Raw genomic sequence first — 27,952 nt, 5'->3', positions numbered from 1 at the left:
CCTCATAATCCAAATCCTAACTTAGTTCGTACTCCTAACTCCATTAGAATTACGTTGAAGAACAAAAATAACATAGCACTAAAAACATGTAACCTTATTAAGGCCTATATTAAGCCCATAAAGAGGCCCAAAATCCCGTCTAACTCAAATTTCAAATGAAACCGCCATATAAAAACATAGCACTAAAATAGCACTAAAAACATGTAACCTCATTAAGGCCTATATTTAAGCCCAACAAAAGAAGCCTAAGGCCCAACAGCCCGTCTAACTCAAAGTTTCAAAAGAAACCGCCATAATATAAGAAAGGATTTTTTAACTACAATAATACAAACTTTTGTCCGTTTTCTCGCAATAATACAAACTTTTGATTTTTTTTAATAATACAAACTTCACGTCAAAATTCCTCCGCTCGGTCAAATTGACTTGTAACCGATAAAAAAAGTCAAACAAAAGAATTACAAAATGATTTTTCTTCTTTCTTCCTCCTCCCCTAACCCTCCACCCACCTGAACCACCTCAATTTGTTACCTCCACAACAAGTTAACAACCGACATTACTGGAGGAATTTTGATCAAAAATTTGTATTATTGCGAGAAAACGAGCAAAAGTTTGTATTATTCTTGTTGAAAATCCTCTAAATAAACATAACACCAAAATACATGTAACCTTATTAAGGCCTATGTTAAGCCCAACCAAAGAAATCCAAGGCCCAAAAGCCCATTTAACCCAAAATATTCAAATGAAGCCGCCATAATAAAAACTTTCACATTTTTTCATTTCTCCCGCCATATTCGTCACAATTCATCTTTTTTTTTGCTTTCTCTTTCTCTCTCCTCACTTCAAATCTTCATTTTTTTTTCTACAACGCTGCAAAAATCCCTAAATCTATGAAAATTAGGGTTTCAAATTCAAGGTGTGATGTTTTTTTAATTCGTTTATCTTTACGATTTCTTGTTTTATATTTTATATACATTTATTGAATTAGATGACAATTTATTTACGTAATTGATTTTTAGTCGTTAATTGCGAATTTTTCTTGCTGGAGCTTGATTTTTTTGTAATTAGTTTAAATTATTATTAACTATGTTTGAGAATTGATGGAGGAAGTTAGAGCGAGAATGCGAGAGTGAGAATTTCAGTTCATTGTTTCTGCAATCGAGGTTTTTTTTTTGTTTTTTTCTTCCGATAAATGTTTGCGTAAAGTTATATTCTACTGTAGAAACCCTAATTTGGTTGCTGTATGATAATTTTTGTAGTCGGTGAAATTACGAATTGCGGTATTTAGGTTTGTATATGTTGTTTTTAGTATTAAGTGGTACTGAATTTCTTGAAATTTTTTAGAGTTATTAGAAATATGGCAGGGTTAAGCGAAAAGCTGAAACTTAGGGTTTTTGATTGAATTATTAATCGTTTTCTTTGGATTTCTTGTTGACTGAGGTGGATATATGTGAGTTTGTGATTTGCTTTCGATTTATAATGTTCATCTATTGATTTTGTGTAGAATTTAACATAATTTTGTAAGGGGAGTTTTGAGTTTGGATTAAGAATGTTATTTTGTTCAATGAGGGAAAAGTATGTAAGTTGGGTGATTTTACTTGAAATTGGTTAGAATTTGTTGAATGAATTTTCGAGATAATGATGTGTTGCAAAATGAAACTTATAAGTATGACATTCACTGATAGCCTTGGGGGTTTATTTTTCAGGGAATAGAAATTGACATGAAGTCCTCTAAGAAGCCGAAAGAGAAAGCAGAACAGGCTGTTGTTCAGGGAAGCATCAGTAAAAGTTCCATTAGTGGCAAGAAATCTAGTAAGAGCTCAGGAGGGCGTCAAAGTAAATTAGGAGGTAGCTTTGCTTCTCTTTCACACAGTTTTGCAATCATTTCGAGAAGTTGAATGTACAAAATGTGCTTAGGATTGCATATCTGGCTCTCATTGCTCATTAGTTTCATCCAAGAACGAAAATTTGGACGAAACCTTACTATGAATGTAATGGTTTCATATACTTAAGTTTGAATGCTAGTTGAGATTAAGTTAATTCTAGAAGTTCATTTTCAGCATCTTCTAACTTATCAAGGCTCTCATCAAATTTATTTAAGATCAAGTAATTAACCAATTGTTTTTTACTGCATTTTTGTTGAAAATTATTCCCATCTTATAGATGTTCGTGTTGTTTTCTGTTTATTGGCTATAATGGCTGTGTTCCAGTTGGAAAAGATGTACTCTCTATACCCTGTGGAGTTCGTTCGCAACATGGTGACTGCAATGCAAGTATAGGCTCTAGTCTAGGATTAGTTAATCAAATGCCTTCAAAAGATGAAAAGGTGCTGCGTTCTTCTTCAAAAATCAAATTGCAGCTTTTCCCCATAGATGAAAAAATTCGGATTGGATTGGAAAAGGTGAATACTGCTAGTTAAATGATTTTTTTTGTTGAGATTTCCTAACAAGTATGGTGTCTAATCTCAGATGTTATGTTTTTAGGATGGCCATAATCCGTTCTTGGAGCTAACTCTCAGTGCACGAAAGAAGATATCATCTGTGATCAATCACCTTTTCAATAAATGGGGAAGTTCATGCGTTGCAATGGGTGAGCTAACGCTTTTTCCCTTCAACACTGCAGCAGAAAATGTGACCACTTGTAGAAAGTGGACTTTGAGTGACATTGGCATTAATGCGGGAGATGTTCATGCAGTTCTTGGACGTCCAGATATTTTTCGTTTGAGGTCTAATTGTATATATTTCTCTTGTATTATTAAACAACCTACCTCAGCATTTTAACTTCAGCTACTATTGTAGGTATGGCTGGGTTTCCTCTCAAACCAATGCCTCTCCTTCACGGTGCACAGAGCCTGGTTATGTGAAGAAAAGGTGTCGTTTCGTGGAGGGTACTTTTAGTACCAAGAATGAGGCAGATTGGAAGAACAAAGAGCTGGAAAAATGCAATGAGATACTGCCGTTGAAGATATGGAAACATATGGAAGTTGAGCAGATAGTTCCATCTGAACCATCTGATCAGGTTGAGGTAGCTCACAAGAATCAAGATGAGGTGAAAAGTGAAGGCTTGCAGCCAAGCATGTCCAGCAAAATAGAAAATGATACTGCCGTTGAAGATAAATCTTTAGCTGAATCATTTAAATATCAGGTTTACCGTTGCTGCTTTCTTTTCTTTTGCATCTCTGCTTGGCTATGTTGCTCTGACACCTCCATTTACCTCAAAAAAACTGGGTGTCGTGTCATGTCCAACACGATAGTTCACTTTGGATACTTCATTTTAAACTAAAAACTTGACTTTTTTCTACAAAATAGTCGTGTTGGATACTTAGACACCTGTATCCGAGTACACACTTAATCCATGACTGAGTAAAATAGCTGCTTGGTGTGAATTAATGTCCCATGAATCTTTACATTATTGTCTCATATTGTCACTTTTCATTGACCCTGATTGACTTAGGTTAGTACTCCCTGGTGCTGACACTAGAAATACCTTTTATTTGATTTGTGATGATGTGGAAAATGTCCTCTTACTTGTTTTAGACGTAGAGTCCAAGATGGAAGATGGATGATTGCAGATATTTATGGAATCTAGTATGTAGCTCTTGTAAAGAGAAGTTCCTAGTGATCTTTTAAAGCTGGCTGATTCGTATTAATATGCACTTGTTCCACACAATGTTTCCTTGTTCTGGTTTCAAGATTCTTCATTGGTTCATACCAATATGATATGAGGGTGCTTTTACGAATCAAATGGACTAGACTGTAACTTTTGAGTTGGGCTGTTGGTGGCTGTACCCTCTGACCCTCTTCCCTTTTCTGTTTACAAGATTGTTCAATGTTTTGCTTTGTAGTTTTCAATATTTAATTGATTGTGGAATATAGTAGTACATTAAAGTGTGTATGTTTACTACAGGAACCAAAAGTGGATACTGGCATTTCTATGACATCACTGTTGTGGTCTGATTTAAGTAATATAAGCATTGGAGGTCTTCTGTCTGAAGCATCTATGCAGGGAAGATTCAACAATGAAAACACAAAATCAAGTAGTATCAGATTGATATCTCAGTCTAATGCATCTGACTCACTAGATGCATGTATGGAACAATTTAAGTATCCTCAAGCTTCAACTACTCTATCTCCTGATATGCCCTCATCTATTCTGGACGCTGAAAGCACTTGTCATTCATTTGCATTTTCAAAAGGGTTATCCTCCAGTAAGAACATCTCAACTATTGGGAAAGGTGCTTTTTCCGCGTTATCTGATCAGAATGCTGCTTCAGAATCATTCAAGTGTCCCAAGTCTGAGGTTCGTTTAGACCTTTACTTTTGTTATTCGCTATAAGCTCCATCACCTAATATGAATAATGAACATAGGTTTAGTGTAAATCTAGGCAAAACATGACTAATTTAAAGTAATAAATAGTTTAACCAAGATGCAAAAAAGTCATAAAACACAGTTGTTTAAGTGTATACCTTTGCAAATTACAAAATGTGGACTACAAATTCAGTCCATGAAAGTGGAAGGAAGAGTAAATTGTATAATCCATAATCAATAGAAGTCTAACTGATAGTCAGTATGGTACCTGACTCGATTTTAGGTGAGTTCTCAATTTTCGACTTGTTAGTTGCTATTATCTGGTTTTACTATTAACCGGTTCTAAATCTAAAAGTACTCCTAGTTCTTAGATTTGGACACAGTGAGGTACCTAAGGAATCTAGGTCCGGAACTAGGTACCTATTCCTCTTTCTCACACCCATCAACAAATGAGTTGTTTTTTAGCTTCAGTATAGTACTATTTTGTATAATTCTTTCCAACGACACCACTCTCTATATTGAGCAGGTCAATGAACAGAATGGTGTATTAGGAAGCAACAATGTTCAGGAACCAAAAACAGATTCCCTCCCTTGTTCGTTAGGAGTGTATAACAATGAGAACAGCCTTGGTTTATCAAGCATTAGATGGGTATGCAATAGTACATTTCTCTTTTACTCGAAATGCTTCCTCTGTTTTATTAGTTGCAACATTTTCCTGTTTTAAATGTTTGGAAATGGTAGCAACATACTATCTAATTTGGCATACGGTTTCTCCTTTTCATTTTCTCAACATCACACGAGCACCTTTTCAATTTCTCTCTATCATAAAGCTCTGCCAAAATACTGTGCATCACCTATGTTGCAACAAATAACACAGAGGAAGTACTTATTCTTTTTCGTTTTTCAATTAAAATCTCTACTTATTACATATAATTACTCCTGTCATGGTTGATTTCAGAATGACTCTTTGGGTCCTTTTGATCTTCCCTTGACATCGCGGCAGACTATCAAAGATGATAGTATAAGCATTGGAAGATTTGTAAGATAGCAACTTTGATATTCAGATGCTCCTGGATCCGCCTTCGGTTGGTACTTGGTAGTGGTTGAACATAATGTAGTTATCTTACAATTCATTTATTATCATCTTTCAAGTTATGACAGGAAGGTTTTTGTGTGGTTAACATGAAGCTGGTATGCACTTGAAAGACATCAAAGGCCCACATACAACTTTCAACCATGCATATATCTGATCTGATCCGATCTAAGGTAGTGTTTTGTGATGGGGCTTATAGCTGTTAATAGAATATGTACAGATCTAACAGTTGGTCATTTTCATGTCTGGTGTTTGTCTCAGACATAAAACACCTTCATGTGGTAGAAGTTCAATTGCATATTCTTTACGTGAACGTGTGTGTAAACTGTAAGTACACTAGCTTGTTTGCAAGAGCTGGACTAATTTCCACCAGATAACTTTCTGGACTTCAATTTATTGGTTGTCAGTATTTGATGGTTCAATGAAATTAAATATCAGATTGAATCCTACAAAAAAAATGATGTATTAGATTGAAGATTTTTGCTTTTAAATTTTATTTCCCTTGTGGTGAAATATATTGACAAGATTATGAACAAAGCAATACGTTTTTTTCCCTCCTTATATTATGTCTTTGATTCAAGAATTCTGCTTAGCTGATTTAAGGTATACTATTGTTCAATTATGCAATATCTTTTTATTCTAAAAGTGGCTTTGATCTTGAATTTTCTAATTCATGAAAGTAAACGAAAGACTAAGGGCTTGTTTTCTTCGACCTGAAACAATTGAATTAAACTGAATTGAATTAAATTGAATGTAATAAATTTATAAATAATATTTGAACAATAATCATATGAATATTAAATAATAATTATAATGATAAGTAATAATAATGAATAATTAATTATGAATAATAATAATAGTATTTTGGAATTTTTAAATGATAGTTATAAATAAATAATATTAATAATCATAAAATAATAATAATAATTAATGATAATAATGATAATTAATAATAATTATTTCATATTATTTGTATTAATATATTAATACTGGATGATGATTATATAATAACAATAATATCTAAGAAGTAAGTTAATATTACTATTTTAATAATTAGATTTAATATATAATAATATTTAGTAATAAAAATAATGATTGAGTCGGACCGCACAAAATTGCATCATAAACCGTTTTGACGCGATTTGATTGGTTTATGGGCTAAAAAACGTGGGTTTATTTGTACTTTTGACCTAAACCATGTTCCTCCTGATAATAATAGCAATAATAATGAGTAAAGCTATAATAAACAAAATAATATATAAAAATAATAATAATAATAATACTTAATAATAATATATAAAAATAAATAATAATAATAATAATAATAATAATAATAATAATAATAATAATAATAATAATAATAATAATAATAATAATAATAATAATAATAATAATAATAATAATAATAATAATAAGAGTAATTAGTAAAATAAATTAGACCAACATAATAATAATATTTAACAAAATAGTTATAAAAGAATAGAACAGAACAGAACAGAACTGAACTGAGCTGAACTGAACTGAAAATAAGCTGGAGAGAACAGACCATAAGGAATATTTCGGCGATGATTTTTTTAAAAACGTTACTCAGGGTGCATGTAATAAATTGGGTGTGCCATCATATAGCACATTTGATCCTCACACAAAAACTAGTATAGGAATATGACGTCATTCTTCTGGACCGGGATGAATTACACTGTGAGAAACTGAACTGAATTGAATTGCGAGAAAACTGAACATGAATGAGTGTTTGAATTGAATTGAATTGAAAACAAGTCCAAAATAACAGAAAAATTATAAATAATAAGAATTATTATTGTTTTATTTGAACCGTCCAGTGATCTTCAACCTATTATGCGCTTCAATATAATTCCCAGGAGTAAGCATTACAGGGCCTATGTATGTTATTGAAGATAAGCAAACAACAAAGAGAAAAATATCAGATTGAAAACCAATGAAAGTGGGATTTTCATGATTGGGGAAGAGTTGCATATTTTTGTTTTTCTATAAGTTGGGATTGGGAAGGAAGTTGCGTGATGGTAAAGAATTTTTGTTGATTCATAATAATGATATTCATTTTTATAAACGTTCACATCTATATTGTGAGATAAAGCAAATCATAACGTATTCAAGTCCAAAGGTTGTGTGAGAGTGTGTGAAAGTATGCAGCACAATTAGGGCTTACATAATTTGTGAAGGTAGCAATTTCATCTATCTTACATAATTTTGGTACTTCAATATAATCAGGTTTATACCTCAAACTCTAATTTTGTAGGATGTACAATGTAAATTACAATCAGATTACATAATCCATTGTCATGGAAAATATAAATAGCACCAAATTGAATTTGTCAAGAAATTTAAAGTTGGAATGTTATTATAGAAATATTAAGCAAAATCCTATATTAATTTTCACAAAATCAGATTGCAACCGATAGTCCTGTGAAATACAAATAGCACCAAATTGAATATGTCAAAAAGCAACTAAAGTTGGAATATCTCATAATTTTCCTAGTATCATGTTATTATTGAGATATTAAGCAAAATCCTAATATAATTTCCAATACTCATTGTACTATGAATTCTCATAATTATTGGAAATTATATTACCACTGAGCCACTGTATCTCAACTTTGGAATTATGAAAACTTGAGTGGCAGAACTAATGAATTCTCAACATAATACCCACTAATCTCAACATAAGCCACTGAAAAACTTGAGCTTATGAAAACCAAAGATAGAGGAGTAGTAGCTCCTCTTATGGCAAGGGTTCTATTCTCATGGGGGCAATGAGGGTATGGCAGTACGGGGGCAGTTTGATAGGCTAAGGGAAAGGGAAGCCTAACCCGAACCCAAGTATACGTGATCAAAAGAAATACTTCCTCCGTTCTGAAATAGATAAAAACACTTGTGTCAAATAGCTCTCACATCTAAGAGAAAAGTGTTCCACTTATTTTAGAACGGAAGAAGTATTACAAATAGCAAAGACACTTAGCCAACAAACTTTGATTGGCAGCAATTGCAAATTTCAGATACAGATAATCCCTTTTACCAAAAACACACCCTACTGCTATCAAACTGTACAAACGAGCACATAATATTTGAAGATACAGAAGAAAGATTCAGCTGCAATAATCATCATAAAATTTACTCTTGATCCACTTAAAGCTGTTGCGAAACGTGGATTTCAGCTTCCCCTCCATGGAATACATGTTATAGGAAGCCACTCTCTTCTTCCTCTTCAACTCTGGATTCCCAGATGCTCCAAACTCATCCCCACTGTTGCTCGGGCCATTAAACGAGAACGTTCTAGGACGATCTTCAAACGCATACTGACCTTTTACATAGGAAGAGTAATCCGGCATTGATCTACTCTTCTCCATCACCAAAAAAACTGCTTTGATTTGAACTCTTTTCTTCGAGATGGGAATGAATGGTTCCCTTAACTTCACAGATACATATATATATAGATATCAATAAGAGCAGCAAAACATAAGAAAGCAAAAGCAACTGTAGGGTATACAAAGGGAAAATTAGAACAAGAATAATAAATATAGTGGGTTACGCGTGGGTTTAATGAAAAGAAATCATTTGCTAGTTAAAAAGATTTCAAACCAATGAACATATGGGTTATTATAGGTGGGTAAGGAACACGTAGGGACTGATCTTATATATATGATGGGAGACCACAATTTGCATATTCACACAAGCAATATGCTTTAGCTTTTTTGACATGAATATCTTATCTAGTGCAAAGTTAAGTAAAGAAATTTCCAGGCTCATTTGTGCTGCTAATAAAGGAAAGTGACATGAGCAGAAACAAAACTCATGGCATACAAAGTAAATGACGAGAATGACCCACCCAAAAAAGGATTTACAGGCTGAAAGCATTTCAAGGAGATTGGATTAAGAAGTAATTTCGAGTCTTATGTTCAGCTTATTTTTCCTCAACTTTTCTTATTTTTTTTCTAAAAGTACACAATTTTTTTCTTAACTTTTTTGAACTTTTCTTATTCAATCTCAACTTTTTCCGAAAATTTAGTAAATTACTTTTCTACGCATGTTTTCTTTTCTGTATTTGTCGATAAATGAAAGAAGTTAGTTATGAAATGAAAGCAGGAATAATTGTAAAGAGACATAATCACCTAAATATTGGACAAAGGCAAGCAAAAGTCAATTTAAGATATTAATTGGGGTGTTTGAGCTTTGAACAGTGTTGAAGGGCCAATATCAAACAGAGACGGAAAGTAGTGGTAGGGGACACAACAGAGAGGCAAAGCCCCCACAAGCCACTCTTATGATGTATGGATCCATGGACCCATTTATTAGTGTATGTGTATGTGTATGTGTATGTGTAATTGTGTATGTGTTTACCTTCATGATAAAGTAGAAAGCTATTGCTGCTTTCATTATGGATGTGGCCTTTGTGGGCCTGATAAGGTGGCTGAGTGGCTCATTAACCCCATTATCACTTTATCAGCATCAGAGTGAGAAAATTAAATGCTTTAATGCTTGGATTTTTTTGGTTTGTGTTATCAAAATAATTGTCCACATTCTATGTGAAAAGAAGTCACTATTCTCAGGGAACTAAAAAGTGAGAAATGGATGATTAATTTGGAATATTATTGTAAATAGCAAGTGAGATAATCTGATGTCCATCACAGGTCAAAAACTTAAATGGACTCGATGCACACTAACTTAGTGTGCACCGGGTTGTTGATTAATATTAACTTCATATAGTGAGTTTTATACAGATTTAGTGAACGTATATACAATATAGTGGATTTTATCAACGGAAAATATATAGTGAAATTACATTCAATATAATGGAGGATTTAATTTAAATGTATAAACATGCAGGAATATATAGTTTGTGTAGTAAGTATCGTGACACATGCTTTAACATATAGAAATATGTAGCTTCTGCATGATATAGTGAGTATGTGGATGATATAGTGAGTTTCTGTATAATATAGTGAGTGTCGGAATATTATGGTGGAGTCTTCAGAAATGATGTAGTTTTTGTATGATATAGTATTTTTTGAATGACATAGTAAGTTTCCATGATATAGTGTTTTTTTGCATGATATAGTGGATTTATGAATGATATAATGGATTGTTCAGAAAAGATATGTGCTTTTGGCCTGGTACACACTAATAGAATAGATATGCAGAACGTTTATACAGGATATGAAATACAAGCGGAGCTAAGAAGTCGAGCAGTGCTGGAAAAGGAAAGAAAACACATATGACAAATGGAAAAGAACAAGAAATAATGAAATGAGGTAAGATGTGCATACTCACTTGTTCTTTTATAGATTTCAAGTAAGAAATCATATCACTGACTGGAAAAATAGTCAGCACCTTCTTCAACATCATCAGTCCTGTTGCTACCGTTTTCAGCCATGAGTACCCTGTACACTCTCTTTGAACAAATCACACCTAGTTTCCTCTCATTTCCGAGTAGACTTTCCAATGGCAGATCCTTGAGTATTAGTTCCTTCTCCTGCACCTAGTGTTGGTTATTCAGGGGGAGAGGGAGGAATTGGGTATTATGATCTCCTTTCATGTATTCAGTAGATAATAGCAACAAGAGATGAAGACAGATCCACCAATATCTCTTCCAGAAACATGAATAATCCCAAGCTAATAAAGATCGGTTCAGATGGCTATTTTGAACAAATTAAGGATAGATATATTCAGGTCTTGAACATCAAAGATTCAATAGCAATACAAAAGATTTCTCCACCAACAGGACATATAAAACTACATAACATTGACACAGTTGGACACATGTATCACAAAAGCAACTAACGAGGCAGCGAGAATTTGGAGAGAGCATGCAGTAACATGCACGGGTGTAAACAGGTAAGAGCCTTTTGCAGAACAAAGTGCAAACACACAAAAATTGGAGATGGGAGTTCCAAATCACCTATGACTCAACTCAAGAATCACAGAAGTAACCCCTCTATCAGTGGTGTCAAAAACTAATCCTAGAGAGAATTTCCAGTCAAAGCGTCATTCTCTCAGTGATATGTAGACAAGCTATGTCCTGCCTGATAATATCCTCTTGATTTCATCAGGTTGATGTCGACTTATGTGAAGTGCAAACGAACGAATAATGTCTGCTGGCATAACAAAACCCTCTGATGAAAAGATAGCTTACACATGATAAGAGAGTACAACAACAGAGCCACATGGTCTATACTGCTGCATAATCAGGAGATAAGTATCAAGAAGTTCAGAAACTTGAAATAGCATAAACAAAATTCTGTAGTAGATGCATATCCCACAAGGTAGAATGCATATTATGTTACAATTTGAGAACTGCAAACTCAAAGACCCTGAACTCAAGACAGGCTTCCACAAGTTGCAATGGTCAATGGATACTCTCAATGTACATGTATGGCTTCGCTTACATAAAAATTGCAAAAGACTATGGCCCCTTTAAGAATTGAAAGGTACCCATAATGCAGGAAGCAGGCTCCAATAATTGAGAGGTACCCATAACGCAGGAACCTGACTCCAATGACTTAAACACAATGATTCAAATTAGTTGAAGCACTTTACGTCTCTAATTCATCACAATGTAGCACCATGTCTAAATTCTAATCTTTCTTTAACATTAATTACAGAGCAAAATAAAAAGATGTTAATCTGCTGGTCTATCTTTATAAAAAAACACTGGTATTATCAAGCATCAACTATTCCTTAACTTAAAAGGTACAACCTATCTTGGGTGATCCATAGTTGTGTGATTTTCTGACCTCCAACTTCCAAATGTTGACATTTCAAGAAATTGTAGGAAAAACAGAAGCGAGCAGCAGAACATCCCCAACATATTCAGTATATGGAAAAACGAGGAAAATGGATAAAAGACTTACAGTTTTAGTTGTATCCATGTAGACAAGCAAGAGGGATTTCAAAGTTGGATACTTCTTCCATATAGCCAAAGCATACCTAGGTTGTACTTTTGGGATAGATATCAGTGCCTTTAACCTGGAAACTCATATAGGTGAGCATTTACCAGTTATGGTGGTAGCTGAATCAAAAGTGCAATTACAGATTCTAATCTTATTTCTACAAATTCAATTACCCAAGAAGCTCATGACTTAACCATGATTGACCAATTACTTGAGCAGATGAGATTGACAACTTCATAAAACTTTTGATATGAAAAAAAGCTAACCACTTTGTTAAAAAAGGACGGGCATCTCATCCGATGTGTCATAAATTACTCCAGAGCAGTGTCAGGACTCTGGAGAGCTTGAATACAACATTACTTCAGCAGAATAAGAAAGAGGATTCCATCACATACATGATATGTATGTGATGATATACTCCAGACTGAGAAAGAACCATATATTTTTCTAGTGCAAAGACGATGGAGAGGGGGCGCCCAAGTAAAACGGGATGTAAGTTATGCAATCAAAATAATCGAATTTTTCGAATGAGGATATCATCATGCTTTTTAAGCAAACAAGCGAAGCTAAAACATTTGCTTTGAGGTATCCACACCAATATCTATCATATGCAAGATAAGTGGGGTGTTTCTCAAAACTGGAACACATGCATACGTCAACTTCATGTTCAAATTTCACATATCACTTTAAGACACATCATCTCATATACATCTATAGCAACATTATTTTTACCTAGTTTAAGCATGGCAAAAAGGGAACCACAGGTAAAAATTATTATGGCAGGTTAAATTGCTGAAGAACAAAAAGATAGCCAGTAAGCAACCCCCTCCCCCCCCCCCCTAAAAAAAAAAAAAAAACTCAAAGATCAGGACTAATTGTTTTTAGAATTTGTCTCTCCCTAAATGCTAGGAGAATGTGTTGAGGACAGCAAAAGAAGATATGAGCAATTTGTTGAATATTTTGGGAAACTGGAATAAAAGAAGTATATATCAATTTTAAAAACATATTAGTTGTAGAACTATTTTTTTCTAGCGTTATCGCTATCTGATTGGAAAGTAAGTGGTTTTATATTACTTCGTACTGTGAAAAAGAAATCTGTGTGATGAAATTCCCAAAAGGGCGAATGAAAAGATTTTTAGACAACATACGATACCTAAACATTAAACCACAAATAAATGGAAATATATTGATAAGAATGTTCAAATTGTGGCCACAAACTTATTAAAAAATTATTCAGACAACTTCAAGATAAGAGGAGGATCTCACTTATTATAGAGATGTGTGATTTGCTTTGTTGTTTTATGAGAAAGGATCCTATTAGGATATAAAAATACAAACAGAGCCAACCAACAAGGCTAGCTAAGAGAGATGCATCTTTTCGGATTTGTTCTTTTCACCTTATTTTCAATCTTTATAAGAAAAAAAAAGTTCAGATAAGCAAAAATAAGGTTTGACACACTCGTCAATAAGTTCTGGTACAGTGATATAAGTTCAGATTAGCTTCAGATTAGGTCTAATAAGTTAAGTTCAAATTAGCAAAGAAGTTGAAAAGAACTGACACTTAGTACCATGTACTTGTTACTAGTAAAGGTAAGGATTTTGGATATATATATATATATATACATGTATATATATATATGTATATATATATATATATATATATATATGTATATATATATATATATATATATATGTATATATATATACATATATATATATATATACATATATTATATATATATATACATATATATATATATATATATATATACATATATATATATATATATATATATATACATATATATATATACATATATAGATATATATATATACATATATAGATATATATATATACATATATAGATATATATATATATCATATAGATATATATATATATATACATATAGATATATATATATATACATATATATATATATATATATATATACATATAGATATATATATATATACATATAGATATATATATATATACATATAGATATATATATATATACATATAGATATATATATATATACATATAGATATATATATATACATATAGATATATATATATATACATATATATATATATATATATATATATATATATATATATATATATACTTAGCTTTAATACTCTTTCACTGTCTATAATGCACAACTTTAAATATTAACATCCTTGATTAATCAATCGAAAAAAATAATGAAAAGTTGAATTGTTTAGAAAATACACATTGAAGGGAATCTAACAACATCGTACATGATAATATTTTGCCGTTCAAAATTTTATGAATTTTGAACTTAAAAGTGCAAGTGTTTCAAACATTAAAAAGGGTAGAGACTAGAGAGTATATAATGACCATAGTGTTAGTGACATAGACATAGATAACGGTGAGCCCACATATTACTAACCAAGGATGTCTCATTATGAGCTCTCTGTCCACACAATCCTTTGGAACATTGCATCCATTGGCACTCACAGACAGGTGTGTCAGCTTCTTGCTGCCAGAAAAAAGCAAAGTACTTAAGGCACAGAGACGAATGCAGAAAAAAAGAAATATAAGGATGAAAACTAGAGCAATAAGCAGGAAAGGTAAAAGTCCCTACATAGCAGAGGCTATATGGATCTATATTTAACAATATCATATCAAGCCTATTGAGGACTTGCACCATAGCCCAGTGAAAAATACACTTAAACCACCTGACGTCATGATCTAGTGTTATCATATAGTAGAATACAAAAAGAATACCTTTTGAGTTTTGACAAATAGTAGTTATGGCTTCACTCAAAGTGTCAATCTATACCTACAGGAGTGACCCCAAAACCCCGCAGAAGAAACTATTTGACAAACCAATACAAAATGCTTCCTGTAAAGGGACCAGTGTAACCAGCCAGAACCTGTTGTCTTCTTTTTTTTGTAACAAATAGGGACTTGTCATAAACCCCTAGACACCTTTTCAAAAATTAGCCGTTATATCACATGAATCCTGGCCCCTGAACTAAGAGCACGACGATTGCCAGAACAAGAACAAGAACCAGAACCACAAAATTACGAACTTACAATGTAAAAGAGATTAAATGACTCTAACAAACTACAATAGGAAATGTTTTCACTTGATGTATCCTCTCAAGTGGTTGCCCTTGCCCCTACTTTGTATGTAGCTGCATTTCCAGAGTCTATAATCTTGTTGACCACTTCTTTGCAAAGGCCTTCGCACCCCCCCTCCCCCCAACACCCCCAAAATAAGAGTCCCAAGATTGATCACAAATTCTGAGAGAGACAGCACTGTTGCTCACAGAAATCCAGCTGCATTCAAAGCAATATTAAATGCTAAGGCTATCAAAAAGCACGTTGTACCATGCCAATTGCCATCATATTGCCACCGTGAACCTGTTATTGGCCAATAACCAATAGGAATTGGAGGACGGTGGTTGATTGGTGATAAAAATATTACAAAAGCAAAACAGTATTCTCGATCAGGATTATCATGTGGTTTACATGTCCAATATGTTTTGGATAATTTGCAGTGTCACTGAGAATGGCACTTTGGCAAGGTTAATTGCAATTTGCAGCCCAACAAAATCACCATTAGGGACCAGATAACGGTTATAAACTGATGTTAAAAAAAACGAGCAGAACAGTGTACTCGAGTATGATCAGATTTACCGAGAATAGCACTTGGCAAGGTTAATTGTCAGCCCGCCAACATGCTCAGCTACTTCAGCTTCATCAGCACATTGTCTGGAATGTACATGAGCAAAGTGAGTAATTAACTTAGCAAAGACCTGCAGAAAAGCATTAAGTTAGACTAGCAATCCTAGAAAGCAATAGTTACATAAAATCTGTGATATTTGCTGAGACAAAACTCAATAGGCCTTGCCTCTTCCACAGGTGGACGTTTCCAATCACTGGCAACCTTTTCGTTTTTATACTTTTGCTGTTCCCTGAAAGGATACAAAAAAATCCTTGCATGTTAGAACTTTACAATGGACAACTGGGCTGCAAGAAACAGCACTGGGTTTCCTTCCTCAACAAAACTTAAACAATTAACAAGACGTGAAAAACATGAGAACGTAGCAGAAAGATGTAGGATTTATGAGGAAACAAGAAATTGTTCAAACAGCAAAATAACTTTAAAAATGCTCAAGCAGAATAATAACTTTTCCATCCTCCCCCCCCCCCAGGCCCAAACTGCATACAGGAGAGAGTGAGAGTGTGCATCTGTGCGAAGACTTTCACAGATCTCTAGGGTGTATGCTGGTAAAGTCAGAAAAACCAATAAAAAGAGTACATAATATTTCATACCACTCCAATGAATATTAGTTTTTCTCAGAATATTTCCAGAATACAACTCTTAAGGATATCAGTTTTTCTCCTCAACCTCTTTAATTCTTTCCTTCTTGTTTGTCAATACAAGTATTTTCAAGATTTGAGTAATGAACTCATGAGACATTAACTTCTTTTATAAGAAATATTGTAGAACCTCATTCTTCCGAGGTATTTATTGCTTAATGTGCCTTCTGAATAACTTCACCAAAAGACGGGGAAATTGGTAAATGATAAAGTTGTTCATTCCTCCCCCACTGTTTGCAATCCCTAACAACAATTTTAATATGTATATCGTCATACTCTTAGACTTCTTCACTGTCCCATTCAACCATCCTGATCACCCAAATGTTTGGTAAATTGACCACGGGGCTTTGGATTTGATGAGGGGGGGGGGGAGAGGGTGAGAAATGCTAGAAGGCAACAAGTGTCATCACTAGCACCAGGAGAGTGCAGATTATATCATGTCCCCGGAAACATGATGAACATCATGGTCCTGGACCACAACTTTTAACATACAACTAAGTATTCTATATATAAAGGTAATATCTTTTCAACATACACCGATGACTAATACTATATATCTAACATATAAGCAGAACTTTTAACATTGAAGATTTACTATGTTATAATATAAACTTTAACCTTTATGTTTAAAGGTTTACTAGTTCAAAACAAATTTATACTATGTACAAGATGTCTACCTTATGTTCCAAATCATTTACCTATATGTTCTTCATAATACGGAACTTTCGAGATGCTTTCTTGCGAAAGCAACGAAGTCTGCAACTCAAGCTTCTCACCCATGGGAGGATTCCATATTCGATGAAAAGCTTCAATCGATAACACCCTCATTTCAGCGATATGATAAGGCTTCCCAGAAGGGAAAAAGCCCTCCTACTGAGCAAGATCTAACCTGTATGTTTAAAAGAACATGGAGGTATCGTAGGAAGATGTGGGTGTAAACAAGAATTACCATGATATAAAGTTTTTACTTGTATGATCTAAAATTTTCGAGATTCATTCGAGACATGATGGTCATCATGGTTCTGGTTCCATGATAAAATATAGGAATCTCACACTAATAGTCAATGAACCCCAATTGAACACATGGGTCCCGTAATATAATGATTGTAACCTCACTCTAGTACCCGATAAACTCCACTCAAACAGCAATGAAAAAAGAGAAGGTTTAGGGAGTGCTGTGCTATTTTGAGAAGATACCACACAAATAAGCACCCTATTCACGAACACTCAGACTATATTCTACCACAAAAAACTGTAGTCAGTACTCATTCCTTTACATCCACGAGATCACGACACCCAAAAGGATAGCCAAGCAAGCGCACACCAAAACATTCTCCACTATTAAGAATGCTGTGATATCAACAATATTAACAACAAAAAATCTTTCACTTCTTAAAGACCTTTAGAAATCTAATAAAAGAAAACCTAACTCAACTAGCCATGTTTTTGGTCCCACTGCATAACAACTGCCGATAGCGATGAACTGCTCAAACTTTCCAAAACCAGTTGTAAGCGATTCTGAATAATCGGAACTGGAACCGAGGTGACTGATTCCTGAAAAATTGGAAATATAAACCCGTAGGTACCGGACCATCTTGAGGTTATTTATCACTTCCTCAGACTTCTATCATTCAAAACATTTGCTTTTTGGAGATCAAACTTCATAAACATTGAGCATACAAGCAAGCAGATGCATACACGCACTATTTACAAAGCCCTTCTCATTCCGATTCCCAAATTTTACTTGTATGATCTAAAATTTGCTTTTTGGAGATCAAAGAGTATCATGTGGCATCTTATTTAATTTGTTGCAACAAATGTTGTCAAAATATCAAATTAAATACATTAATAATAACATTTTGTGCAATGGACATTGTGTAAAAGAAAATTTGCAACTAATAGAAAACAAAGGAACTATTTGATAAACATTAGCAAGCACAAATAAAAAAATCATGCTGGTAGTAATTACTTTGGGGAGGTTTATTATTTTTCTTGGGCTTATATGTTTTATTGCCTTTTGCCCTATTCTATTCTGGGTATCTGATATTGGACCTGCTATTAATTGGGTACAAGATTGGTTCTGGTTCAAAAAAGTTTGGGAACCGGAATGAGAAGTGCTTTCAACCAATTCCTTTTGCAGTATCCCAAAAGGAAACCTCCAGATCTACAATGCACTGGTTCTACTCAGCTCTGGGTCCAAGATCAGGCACTTGGATTATTTGCTCACACCTAGTTCTGCCAATAGGTTCTTCAACTATTGGAACAAACCAATAAGCCATAATAGGGCCATTTCAATTGTCCAGTAAAGAAGAAAGAAATTCTCTGCATATAATCAGATGGAAACAAAAGGTCCAGAGAATTAAAAGGGAAAGCATATACCTGCAAATTAGGCTTACCTTTTATTGATAAAAGACATCAACCTGCTTGTGAGGCAGCAAACGGTGTACAACGGATAACGCTTTCGCACAGAAGATATATGATCCACAAGAGATCCATCATTAACATGCTTGCAAAACTCATCAGGATTATTGTATATGAGCAATATATAATGAAAATCTGCTTTTATTGTAGAAAGCTGCAGAAAAAGATAAAATAAACCCATCAGTTCAAAAGTCCCCAGGAATAAATAATTAAGGATACATGACAAGTTACTAGAACTAATATACAAAGGGTTCAACAACCTACTCTAATTGGCTGTTTAGAAAAACAAAGAAAAAAGGTACTTTTCTTGTACGAATAAAAGGAAATTCTTGTAGTCAGAAGAAGCTGACAACGAGAATAATGTTGTACAAGAGAAGGGCAAAAAAGCCTTTGCCATATGTCAATCGTTCTACTAAAAAACAGAATGAATTATAAGAACTCATCAAACATTGCAGAAGTTTTTTAGGTAAAGGATTCAGATGCATAGAGAAGCCATTAGAGTGGCATCTGCCAAATACCTGGGCAGGCACGACAGCCAGAAGCACCAAGTAATAGTAATAAGGGAAATCAGAAATGGCAACAGACACCAAACAGAAAGATACCAAAGAATGACTCGTCCACCCCCACCCCCAAAATGATGAACACGCCTATAGAAGTTAGCCAAAGCAAGAAATAGTCCATTCTCACAGCAGAGCATCACATGATAGCTGCACTGTCAGGAACAACAATGGAAAAATAGAAGTTCACTGTTTGCAGGCTTACTGTATGCAGCAACATGTACTGTATAGAGAAAAACTTATGGTCTTATTCTTCCACGTGCACTAGAGAAAGAACAACATAAGTTTATTGAATGCAAGACTACAATAAGGCAGCAACATTTTTGAAAGACGAGCACTTACGGACTTCTATAAATTTATACATTTTGCTTACCTGAGACATTCCGTCAGGAATATTCATTCTCCAAACAATTGTTTTCTCAATGGGATTTGGAGTAATTTTAAAATTGAGATGTTTATCGGCGAACATTGTTAGCAGAGGTCCTATATTAACAAAATGTATCAGTTTCACTGAATATACAAATTCAACACTCTTACTAAAATTCAATGATGAATTTGGACAGTGTAACCCTATCGGACCTACCTCCAAGTGAACCTGACAGAACCTTTGGATCAACTTCAGCCACAATGTCTTTCTCACTGAACTTGTATTTCTCCAACCTCTTCTTCTCTTTCTCCAACTGTTTCTGCTTAGCAGCTTCAGCCTTCAACATTGCTTTACGACACTTCTCTTGCTGATTTATGTAGAAACTCAGTAAGCTTTCGTCTAGTTATCTTATCACGATCCACTAAAGCCTAAAAGACCTTAATAAAGCAAAAAAAAATGACCTCTAAAAGACCTTAATAAAGCAAAAGACTGACCTCCTTCTCACGCTTCTTTTCCTCCATCAATTGCTTCCTACTCGCTGCTTGTTTATCTTTGTTCTGTTTCTTCTCTGCATTAGCTTTATCTCCAATTTCCGTTTCACAAATTGCACCTCCTACCAATCTGACACATTCCTTTTCTTGATCATATTCCTGGAAATACCCCAGGCATGCATTAGCACACGAATAAAGGTGTTTTGTGAGAACATCAAACTGTCTTTACAAAAAAAATTAGCAACATTGAACCAGTCACCAAAGGACTAAAAGTACACATCTGAGTTCCAACAGTCTGTTTTGTAGAGCTTCAATGAGGGAGCTCTTATGAGCCAGGTTACCTAATGTGCTCACCCCTCCCCTCTTACTCTGGTGAACCACAGTCTGAAGTAGTATACAGTAGATACACCGAAAGAAATTTGGACTAGTTCAACATTACAAAGTAGTGAACTGCATTCTTGTAACTGTTTGAATACAGAATTCATAGTTTCCTACTGTTCCAGTTCCAGGTAGCACTGACAACATCCTCAGCAATCTTTGGCCCTTGGTGGGTTTATGGAGATCCACATGTAGTGGGACAGCTTTTTAAAGACCAAGCTGAGACTGTTATTAAAAGACTGGTGGAATAGAGAGGCTTCCACAAAGCCAGAGGAAAAACAATATATTGAGCCCCTTATCTCATAATATTTCGTCCTGATAATGCTCGTAAAAATGTTACTTTGAAATCAATGCTGATGGACTGCTTTGATTAGAAAGTTGTACTAATAAGATGGGTATGTATTTGAGGAAGAGAATGAAAGAAATTGAGGGAGGAGACAAGGAAGAACAGAATAGCTATTAAAATGACAAGGGGAGACAGAGGGAAAGAATCAAGCTAAAGAGAGAGAAACTGATTTCTTCAATGTATTTCTGATATAGATTAATCGTCTGCATATCACCTATATATAATCTCCATAAGCATTAAAAAAGACTTGGTGAATTTATTGACCATGTACCCATTTGACACTTATTGGTTATTGCTCCTAGTTACATATTATAAGACTATTGTCTTATGCCATATCTAGGACATATGAGATCTTCCCATCTCAGGCCTGAATATGATCCATCTCACATGCACATACGGAGGACACATAGATTAATCATCTGCATATCACCTATATATAATCCCCTTAGTTTCCATTTCCACATTTCATGCAACCTCAGAAAAGCAGACATCCTATATTCCCTAAAGGAGACAGCCCGCTCGAAGATTTACTCTCTCATGCCTTAAAACATTCTAGATCTAAAAGACTTCAGCTTCTACTCCTTAACAATATTTGACGTAGATATCCAAAAGTAACCTCAAACTAGAGAAGACAAGCTTTACAAATGCCAGCACTAATTCTGGAAACAAAGTAGAATACAATATGCACAGCACAATAGCATTCAATGCAATACAATTCGATTATGCCAAGGCACAACCAAACAGTAGCCCTTCCCCCCTCAGGCAGGTTCCATGAAAGTACACTTCTCGAGTTTATAATAGGAGATAGGGCAGTTTAGCAGAAACAAGAGAATAATGAATATAATCACAAAAATTAGAGAAAACATAATGTATCAAAAAACATTCAGCGATAAAAGCATCCCACTAGTGAAGCTCCAGGCTAATGGGCCAATATCATTAATATAAACACGAGAATACCTTTGCAAACAGCCATTAGAGTTTAGAAAGCTAAAACACAAATGTAGTGAGCTGAGTGCCTAATTTGCAAATATGTGACAACAGACTCCTATGAACAGTGTAATAGCATAACTCTAAGCAGCTTTTTCCTCTTCACTACCAAAAAAAAAAAAAAAAAAAAAAATGTCTTTTGCTACAGAAATATATCATTCGCAAATCAGCTTGAAAAACTAAACATGAAGAGTCAAAACATAAAAACTACTAGTAGCTCCTCTTAACCCTGAACTGACTAAGAACTTGAGATCATGCAACTCTGCTAAAATGGCTTTCCAACTGCATATTCAATGAAAAGAGGGAGTCTCTTACTCCAACCCAAACTGTCAACCAAAAATCTTATATTGATGACATTATACACAATGCCCTTAAAATCCCATGAGTCATGACGTATACCCAATCTTATTTCTTCTCACAATCATAGTTAGCATGAAAGATCAATACAATGTTATCTAGCAACTGGAAAATCTAGTTGAATGGTGAACAAAGGCATACATACAAAGGGAATCAACATTCCCCTTTGGATCAAAGTTTCCAAGTGTCGAGGACTAGAACAAAGACAAAGTGGTCGGCTCATCCAGCAATTACCAACCAATGGTTGCTCAATCAGCATTAAAACCACAAAGAATGTGCAAGCTATATCAATTTAAGACACTAATAGTCTATATTGGAGAGGAGGATCCAGGGACAAGTTAAAGGAAACGCCATAAGACTAGAGAAATAAAGAAGCAAGATGATAGACATACTTCAGCAGGTTGTATTTGATTAATATCATCTTCCAGATGAGGGCGGTCATATGTCTTTGTCGACTCTAGGTTCCCTGATAAAAGTGACTGCCAAAGTTATGCAACATCTCCAGCTCTCTGTGATAATCTTTACTCCATAGTGTACATAAAATAATCATAACAAGTTTAGCATCTATCTTGATAGAACAAGTAATATGGGCGCAAAACAAGGGTATATACAGAACTCTTAAGATGAGAACATGAGCCTTTAGTACAAAAAAAAAACTGTTAAAAAATAAATCTTTAGTCCAGAGGAATGCACCCAAAAGACTTACCTTCGGTTCAGAAAACAATGAATCCAGAGTTCCAAAAGATGCATTAATATAATCTTTAATTTAAAAAAGATGACATGTGGATTGAACAATTGTAGGACACTTTTCAAGCACTCATCACAAAGTAACAGTAATACATATATGTGTGTGTGTGTGTGTCTACTCAAAACCTATCGATATGTCTTACACTTCACCTTGATAGAGTAATTCACCAACTTACCATGATGACACTTATCCAAGAACCCTGCACTTGCATTCTCCTGACAGTTATCCTTCGCTACAATTTTACCTCTCTTACTTAAGTCCTGTTCCACATTTATACCGAACAAACTTCCTGCATCGTTCATCAAACTTGTTTTCCCTAGACCTTCTTCAACGTTCACATGAACATTGAATTCCACTTCCTTAGGAAGAAAACATGTTGAGTCCTCGTCTAAAAAACTATCTATATCGAAATCAGGTACCATTATTTTGTTCTCTAACTGCTGTTCCTTCGCAGCGGATTTGGGGATTCTATCTAAGTTATTCCTCACATTCGAACCCGCACATGCTCCTGCAGTCTTCCAAAAATGCCTTCTTTCCAGGCTTCCAGGTTCATCATCAGATCCCACAAATATCAACTCATTATCACCTGCAATTCGTTAAATCAATCTAAGCAAAATCTGGCACATAAAGCAAATATGTTTGTACTACAAGAGGGATACAGCTACAGCCACATAAGTAGCACAGGTGCACCCACAACTGGTGGCCTCACTACTCTTAGTTTACGTACAATATGGTTTTAAATAGATTAGAATTCTAATATACTCAATTAGCATAAAAAAATCTTTTATTTTTTTTACAAAAAAAGAAAGGTGAACAGAAATCTATATTCATATTTGTACCCTCTCAAAGAGAAATAGAAGATCTTGTGGTATTGTCCAAGATATCTATTTGAATAGAAAATTATCAATTTGAGTTGAAGTCTAAAAGAGAGATAATACAAGCAAGTAATTATTACTGTTTGAACACTTCATCATGAGGCTACACATGGGCTGAGCATTCATTTAGCATCTTCATTGAGATGTATTACAATATACATGCATTGATTGCAAGAATAGTTTGTTGGCAATTTGTTTGTCAATAAGTAGATAAGACAGTTCCATAATTGTGTTTTAAGAATTTGTATTCTTTAGATTGATTATTTCCTTGAGTAAGGTTCACTGATTTATAGTTGATTTTAGATATTTAATTTTCATAAATGTAAAGCCATTGTTGCTACAATGTTCCGAAAGATGCCGAAACGGTCTCTTCTTGTTTTTCTTTATGAGAGATTGTAGGTTTTAAATTTGTGTTTATGGTATTGTTTGTTGATTTTATATGACCATCATTGAAGTCAATTTCCAGAGTTGTTTGATGATGGCTATAATGTTACCAAGTATGCCCTAAAGGTTTCCATTATATTTTTATTTTTAGAGAGTAATAAAATTGGGATTGATTTTGTTTTATAGTGTTATTTAGTGACTTAACTAACTCCCCATCATTGTATATATTCCTAGTTTAATGTACATAAGTGTGGTTTTTTCTCAATTGACGGTGTTGTTTGATACTATTGTGGATGCACACCTTTACATACGTGAGAGTTTGGTTTACGAAAAGGATTTGATCATCGATTTTCTCAATTTTAGTGTACAACTCTACTCGTAAAACCATAGTCATTGTTATTGTGCATGAAACAATTTGGGATTATTTAGGTGTATATTCTTTGTTCACTCTATTCTAACTAGTGCTCCTTGTTTATACGATCTCACTTTGTTTATATCCTTATTAACTACGTCCAAGTCATTTTTGGCCTCCCACGACTTGTTCTGAAATGCCCATAATTTGAACTCCCAACTTTTCTTACGGGTGCATCGTTGTATCAAACAAATATAACCAATGTTCCCTTATCTTATCCCCAATATGTGCAATTTCAGCCTCCCACTAAATGTCCTCATTTCAAACTTTAACATATAGGGTGTTCTCACACATTCTTCTCTAACATACGCAAATTTGCTACCCACTTCCCCCATCTTCACACAATCCATTCTAAAATCCTAACAATGGGCACAAAATAGCCTAGCCAGAGACTTAATCATGAGAGTCACATCTTGGTCAATTTCTTCCTCCAAACGATGAACCTGAGATACTTAGAGCACTTACTTAAGGACAATTCCTTATCACCCTCACTTCACTCCTCCTGGTATTAAATTGCCATTCCATCTATTCAATCTTAACCCTACTTAGCCTAAACCTACGCGTTCTATCATTTGTCCCCATGTCTCCAAATTAGAAGTGACTCCAAATCTAGTCTCATCTACTATATCCTATGCAAACAACATACAATGTGGTATCTCATATTAGATTTACCACGTTACTTCACCTATTATTGTTGGAAACAGGGAAGGACTTAACAGGGATCCCCCATTGAGTCCAATCATAATAAAAAAAATACCTTCATCAATCCTCCACATGTTCTTGCCTTTGTTTTCACTTCTTGATACATGTCCTTAACTATGTTAATATAATTAGGTGGTATGCCCTATCTTTGCCATGACCCACCAAAGCATGTGTCTCTATTACCTTGTCCAAAGCCTTCTCCAAATCGATGAAAACCCTATGCAAATCCTTCTTACTCTACCTGTAAAGCTTCATTATTTGCCTCGTAGAGACTTCGGTGTATGCAATTTAGTAAATTGTTTCTGTTTTAGTTTCGGGTTTAGGCCACAATTTTTAGGTTAATTAGATGGATATTATATAAACCTTAAAATTAACTTCTGTCTCACCTCCTCTATTTTTCTGTAATCTGTACTCTCTCTCCTAAAACATAATAAAAGCTTTGTCCTATGCCTGTGGAGGTTGCTAACACATAGTTAGTGAATCACGTTAATTATTGTGTCTATTGTTCTTCAAACTTTCTTGCTTTATTGCGTTCGTTATAACACTAAAAATAGGGAATGAGGCCTAAAATGACAGAAAATTGAAATTTTCAGGTCCAGCTATGTATTTACATTTTACTCATCGTCGTCAAAGTACTAGAAAAGAAAAGTAAAAATCAAAAACACCCCTCATTTAAACACTAACAGATTGACATAATCATGACTAATTAATATAAACCCTAAATTAACGACCCAAATCAAATAGTTAAATTGCACAGAACAGATACTATATACAAAAAGAAATTCATCAAAATAAAACCTAACTAATCACAAACAATTCTATGAAAAAACAAAAAAAAAGAGAGTAAAATGTAACCTGGTGATTTATTAGCAGACGAAGCAAGAGGAATTTCGAAATTCGACGTACACTTGTTAACAGGAAGATCATTAAACTTAGGAAATTCAGAAAATGGAGTTTCAGGGACAAATGATTTCGTAGAAGATGCGGATTTTTGTAACTTAGGAGGAGTTGGATCAATAACTACGATCGATTCACATGAAATTGAAGGATGAAGATTCAATCTAGGTCTTTTACGATAATTTGTAATTGGAGTTGTGAATTTGTTGTTGTTGTTGTTGTTTTCGTCGTCATCGCTATCAGAGAGGTCTATTGGTGCTGTATGCGACATATCTGTTGAAGAGTAGAGTGAAAACAGTGACAGAGTGAAGTGATGATCGAGTGAAATGAGTAATTTTAATGGAGGTTTTTGGTGATTTGGTGGTTGTTTCAAATGTGGATTAAAGTGGCGGGATGAATTATGTAGACAGTTGCTATCTTCTTGGGCACTCTTCACTATACCACCATTTGTTCGAGGATTGTTAAACACCATCTCAAAATTTTTTAAGGGATGTGCTATAAAAAAAAAAAAAAAAAAAAAAAATACAGCAAAATATTTTAAAAGACTAACCTGCTCTTTGGGGGATCATCTATAACAAATAACCCCTTTTTAGGGAGGTCATCTATGACAAATGACCCCCTTTTGGGAGATCATCTATGACAAATGACCTCGCTTTGGAGGGGTCATTTACAACAAATGACCCCGCTTTGGAGGGGTCATTTACGACAAATGACCCCCTTATACGGGGTCATCTATGACAAATGACCATCATATAGGGGTCATCTATGATAAATGATCTCATTCCCACCATACCCATACCATATCGCGCCAAACATATAATATAACCTAACACGAAAACTTTAGGCGTCGGCTATTATGTTAGGGGGATGCGATAGCCCATTTCAGAATTTTTACCAACCCTAACCTTTCAACTTTATAAATAAATGTGACACGTTGGCTTGTGTGCACAAGTACTTATGGTAACGTATTTTGCTGCATTGCTGCACCCCTGTGTACGAGATTTTTTTTACTTAAAAAAAAAAAAACTATGGTTAAGTTAAGCATAATTTTAGATGATGTATTTAGCCTTTTTTTTTGTTGTATATAGCACTTATGTTTCTTAAAATCGCGATGGGTTCGATATTAATTTTTTATTTTATGGTGTGTTTGGTTCATTTTAGTAACGGAAAGGAAAAGAAGAGAAAGGAAGGGAAGAGAAAAGAAAATAATGGAAGAGAAATGAAAAAAAAAACTTAATTTTTCATGTTTGATATAAAATTTTTCTTCCTCTTAAATTCCCCTACTTTTGGAGGAAAGGAAAGGGAAATTTTATTTAAGAATCTTTCCTTCCAATTTCTCCCATTTTCTT

At 34.2% G+C, this 27,952-nt stretch overlaps 2 protein-coding genes across 7 annotated transcripts; one reads left to right on the top strand and one right to left on the bottom strand.

Moving 5' to 3' along the window:
• Positions 1–737: 737 nt before the first annotated feature.
• LOC104895493 (TSL-kinase interacting protein 1) lies at positions 738–5,959 on the top strand. The gene is made up of 8 exons (XM_010682018.4): positions 738–913; positions 1,704–1,845; positions 2,208–2,398; positions 2,481–2,722; positions 2,796–3,141; positions 3,904–4,296; positions 4,832–4,954; positions 5,264–5,959. Exons 2-8 carry the CDS (start codon positions 1,719–1,721, stop codon positions 5,351–5,353), a joined length of 1,512 nt encoding a protein of 503 aa, XP_010680320.1. The 5' UTR covers positions 738–913; positions 1,704–1,718; the 3' UTR covers positions 5,354–5,959.
• A 2,665-nt stretch (positions 5,960–8,624) lies between these two features.
• Positions 8,625–27,192, bottom strand: LOC104895492 (crossover junction endonuclease EME1B). 6 transcript variants are annotated; one of them, XM_048646006.1, is made up of 13 exons: positions 26,562–27,191; positions 23,509–23,919; positions 22,978–23,051; positions 20,521–20,676; positions 20,243–20,393; positions 20,033–20,142; positions 19,078–19,256; positions 16,209–16,272; positions 15,995–16,113; positions 14,739–14,828; positions 12,283–12,397; positions 10,703–10,904; positions 8,625–8,844 (listed from the first exon to the last, which is right to left on the bottom strand). In XM_048646006.1, the coding sequence occupies exons 1-12, from the start codon at positions 27,073–27,075 to the stop codon at positions 10,737–10,739; spliced, it is 2,151 nt and encodes a 716-aa protein (XP_048501963.1). In that variant the 5' UTR covers positions 27,076–27,191; the 3' UTR covers positions 8,625–8,844; positions 10,703–10,736. The 6 variants fall into 6 exon arrangements, with proteins under 6 accessions (XP_048501963.1, XP_048501962.1, XP_048501967.1 ...); XM_048646005.1 differs by having other exon boundaries at positions 10,703–10,910; positions 26,562–27,189; XM_048646010.2 differs by lacking the exon at positions 26,562–27,191 and having other exon boundaries at positions 10,703–10,910; positions 22,978–23,064; positions 23,509–23,679.
• Between the last annotated feature and the right edge of the window lie 760 nt (positions 27,193–27,952).

The sequence above is a fragment of the Beta vulgaris genome, chromosome 6 (genome assembly GCF_026745355.1).
Source record: "Beta vulgaris subsp. vulgaris cultivar EL10 chromosome 6, EL10.2, whole genome shotgun sequence".
Taxonomy (NCBI): domain Eukaryota; kingdom Viridiplantae; phylum Streptophyta; class Magnoliopsida; order Caryophyllales; family Amaranthaceae; genus Beta; species Beta vulgaris.
The sequence above is the reverse complement of the archived record's forward strand: the minus strand, read 5'-3'. Positions and strand labels throughout refer to the sequence as shown.